Source organism: Phyllobates terribilis, unplaced genomic scaffold (genome assembly GCF_046119375.1).
Source record: "Phyllobates terribilis strain yellow unplaced genomic scaffold, ASM4611937v1 Scaffold_7__3_contigs__length_470593459, whole genome shotgun sequence".
Taxonomy (NCBI): domain Eukaryota; kingdom Metazoa; phylum Chordata; class Amphibia; order Anura; family Dendrobatidae; genus Phyllobates; species Phyllobates terribilis.
The window spans coordinates 144,085,726-144,089,604 of record NW_027362767.1 but is presented as its reverse complement, the minus strand read 5'-3'; the positions used below and the strand labels follow the sequence as shown (position 1 = coordinate 144,089,604).

The 3,879-nt window shown below is 46.4% G+C and overlaps 1 protein-coding gene across 3 annotated transcripts; it reads left to right on the top strand.

The window, feature by feature from the left end:
- Positions 1–857: 857 nt before the first annotated feature.
- DUSP23 (dual specificity phosphatase 23) lies at positions 858–3,365 on the top strand. Of its 3 annotated transcripts, none has more exons than XM_073637625.1 (3): positions 858–939; positions 2,186–2,457; positions 2,837–3,365. In XM_073637625.1, exons 2-3 carry the CDS (start codon positions 2,188–2,190, stop codon positions 3,020–3,022), a joined length of 456 nt encoding a protein of 151 aa, XP_073493726.1. In that variant the 5' UTR covers positions 858–939; positions 2,186–2,187; the 3' UTR covers positions 3,023–3,365. The 3 variants fall into 3 exon arrangements, with proteins under 3 accessions (XP_073493726.1, XP_073493724.1, XP_073493725.1); XM_073637623.1 differs by having other exon boundaries at positions 906–1,056; XM_073637624.1 differs by having other exon boundaries at positions 906–1,060.
- Positions 3,366–3,879: the final 514 nt, after the last annotated feature.

Here is a 3,879-nt window from a genome sequence, read left to right as displayed (position 1 = left end):
GTACTGTGCAGTGTATATATACAGGAGTGGTACTGTGCAGTGTATATATACAGGAGTGGTACTGTGCAGTGTATATATACAGGAGTGGTACTGTGCAGTGTATATATACAGGAGGAGTGGTACTGTGCAGTGTATATATACAGGAGGAGTGGTACTGTGCAGTGTATATATACAGGGGGGTGGTACTGTGCAGTGTATATATACAGGGGGGGTGGTACTGTGCAGTGTATATATACAGGAGTGGTACTGTGCAGTGTATATATACAGGAGTGGTACTGTGCAGTGTATATATACAGGAGTGGTACTGTGCAGTGTATATATACAGCGGGTGGTACTGTGCAGTGTATATATACAGCGGGTGGTACTGTGCAGTGTATATATACAGGAGTGGTACTGTGCAGTGTATATATACAGGGGGGGTGGTACTGTGCAGTGTATATATACAGGAGTGGTACTGTGCAGTGTATATATACAGGAGTGGTACTGTGCAGTGTATATATACAGGAGGAGTGGTACTGTGCAGTGTATATATACAGGAGGAGTGGTACTGTGCAGTGTATATATACAGGGGGGGTGGTACTGTGCAGTGTATATATACAGGAGTGGTACTGTGCAGTGTATATATACAGGAGTGGTACTGTGCAGTGTATATATACAGGAGGAGTGGTACTGTGCAGTGTATATATACAGGGGGGTGGTACTGTGCAGTGTATATATACAGGAGGAGTGGTACTGTGCAGTGTATATATACAGGAGGAGTGGTACTGTGCCGTGTATATATACAGGAGGAGTGGTACTGTGCTGTGTATATATACAGACTATACGGTTATCTCCGTTTTGTGCAGGCTCTGGACATTGCACACTGTCCCTTGCTGGGCTGATGCTGCAGCTCTTGTGTTATGGTCCCTGGACCATCACGTGACCTGGCTGCTGTGTGAGGTCAGTGCTGGGTGCAGACTGTTACTCAGCTCCTGGGGGTTGGGCAGGAGTATTGGGGATTTATGTAGGGGCCCTGAAGAGATTGCCCTGGAGCTGGTGACCTTGGGGTTCCAGGTGGTAGGTATGAGGGTCTTCCTACAGCTGGCTCCTGTCCTGGACTTTTCCTGCAGCACATCTCAATGGTTGCAGCTCTAGTACTGTCCCTACTGGCTCCCTGTCTGCACTGGGGTCTTTCCTAACTTGAGTGCACCCTTCATAGTAATGAATGCAGTAGAGTGAATGTTATTTGTGTTTGGTTTTGTTACTTTGTTGCTACATGATGTGATACATTGATACATTGCTCTTATAGTGATCCCATCATTACTGTGCAGCGAGCTGTGTATACTGGCCCAGTGTGCGGTTCTGGTGGTGGCCTGGAAAAGTTGTGTGACCGATAGTATCCATTGATTGACACCCAGCTCTCCCAGAAAGGCATTGAATACAACTCAGCAGAAAAGCGGACTTTGTTGCCCCCTACCCTCCTGCGGCCCAGGCGGGGGCCTCTGTGTCCTGGCGCTTGTGAGGTTGGGGCTCATGTTGCACTGTGTCCTAATATACATGGGGTGGAGGTCTATGTATATCTCCTGCCTTGTAGCTTTGTGCCAACTGATGCCTGGCAGAGGGTACAATGTGGGCTCCTGTCCATATTTCTCGCATTATTTTTAATCTCATGGGCAAAATATATAAATATATCAGTACTAAGATAATTTACAAGGAGGCACTAATGGCCAAATCTGCCAGTTTATAGCCAGACCATGCCCTCTGTTGACCTGTATTTTACACTAGTCGTTCTGGCAGACTGGTAGAGGGACAGCAATTCTGTGCCACCCGCCTGCCTCTAGTTGGCACCTCCTATCCATCTCCATCAGCGCTGGGTGCCCTCTGTTGGGAGACAAAGAGCCGTGTTGCCAATGCAGTATAACCAGGAGCACTTCGTGCCCTTTTCACTGTGATGCCCACATTCCCCATCGACCAGGACCTAGATTTGCGTTTTTAAAACTGGCACCTAGAGTATGGCAACCATTGCAAGCCACAGCCCTTCTGCCACCATGCTTCAGTGGCAGCCTGTGGGCACAGTGCCACACTACAAGCATGGTTCACTTGTAATGAGGGATTAGTGGGATTACACTTCATTTCCAGCTTCATAATGGGTGCCAGTCTTAGTTTATTGGCAGTCACCCATACCCTTTTTGTACTTCCCTTGCAGCTATGCCCCCTGTCCCACCACACAACTTTTCCTGGGTGGAACCCGGCCTTATAGCTGCCATGGCGATGCCCCGTCTACCGGCTCATTATGACTACCTCTATGAGAATGGTATCCGACACCTCGTGACCCTGACGGAGAACAAACCCCTTTACCTCGACACTTGCCCTGGCATCACCCTCCACCGTATCCGCATCATGGACTTCTGCCCACCCAGCCTAGAGCAGATCAAGACTTTCCTGAAGATTGTGGAGGATGCCAGAGCCAAAAGAGAGGTGGGTGGCATCCTTTATATAAGATCTGCAGGCAATATATTATGGTGAGGGTCTAATTCTTTTACCGACCTAATAGTTGTCACAGCTGAGAGTTTGTTACAGGTCCAAACCAGGCAATCCCGTGTGAATACAGGCTGTTTAGCTCATGGAGGATTGTCTAGACCAGATATAATTGTAGGAACCCCTCCACTGTGAGAACAATTAGATACGTTCAGTTTTTGCCTTCCGTTCTCTGACAGCAAGGAGGTATATTTAAAAAATGATGTACCGTGCTGTGCCGTTATAATAATGACGAATAAGACCTATGGCAGCACATTCAACACAAGGTCTGTTACTTTCACATTACCCTCAACATCTGACATTCAACCTTCTTCCCTAGGCTGTCGCAGTTCACTGCCTTCACGGTTACGGCCGGACTGGTACCATGTTGGCTTGCTATCTGGTAACATCCAGAAAGATCACCGGAGTGGACGCCATTCATGAAATCCGCCAGCTCCGGCGTGGATCCATAGAGACAACCGAGCAGGAAAAGGCGGTGATACAATTCCACCACCACATTAAGTGACAAGAGTTAGGTGGGCGCCCCCGGGGGACTATGGAATATAATTAAGGGACTCGGTACTACATGTAGTATTTATATATAATATTGGGCTGCATGGTGGCTCAGTGGTTAGCACTACAGCCTTGAAGCGCTGGTGGTCCTGGGTTCAAATCCCACCAAGGACTACATCTAAAAAGAGTTGGTATGTTCTCCCCGTGTTTGCGTGGGGGGCCTCCGGGTTCTCCAGCTTCCTCCCACACTCCAAAAACATTGTGAGCCCCAATGGGGACAGCGATGATAATGTCTGTAAAGTTTTGTGGAATTAATGGAGCTATAAAAGTGAGTACAATAAATAAGTGTGTCGATAGAGCATTGTATGTTGGATTATTTAACATATGGGAGTCATGTCCTGATAGAGGCTGAAGAATGAAGCAACAATTATTACATATGGGCTGAAGATTTAGAGGAAAGATCATTAAAAAAGAGGAATAAGAGTATATGAAAGATCAATAAATAGGGGCTGAAGAGCAGAGGAAAGGTCATTACATAGGGGCTGAAGAATAGAGAAAAAGTCATTACATAGGGGCTGAAAAGTAGGGGAAACGTCTTTAAACATATACAATAACCTTTCCTCTACTCTTCAGCCTTCATGTAATGAGCTTTCATGTATTGTTCTGTCTGTGTAAAGACCTTTCCCATAATCTTCAGCACCTTTCCTCTAAACTCCAGCCCTTGTTTAATGACTTTTCCTCTTTTCTTCAGCCTCTGTGTAATGACTTTTCCTCTACTCTTCAGCCCCTTTGTAATAACCTGGTCACCAGTGATCATCCTATGATATCATTAAATTCCAATAACATTACTCATGTTACCTGCAATATATT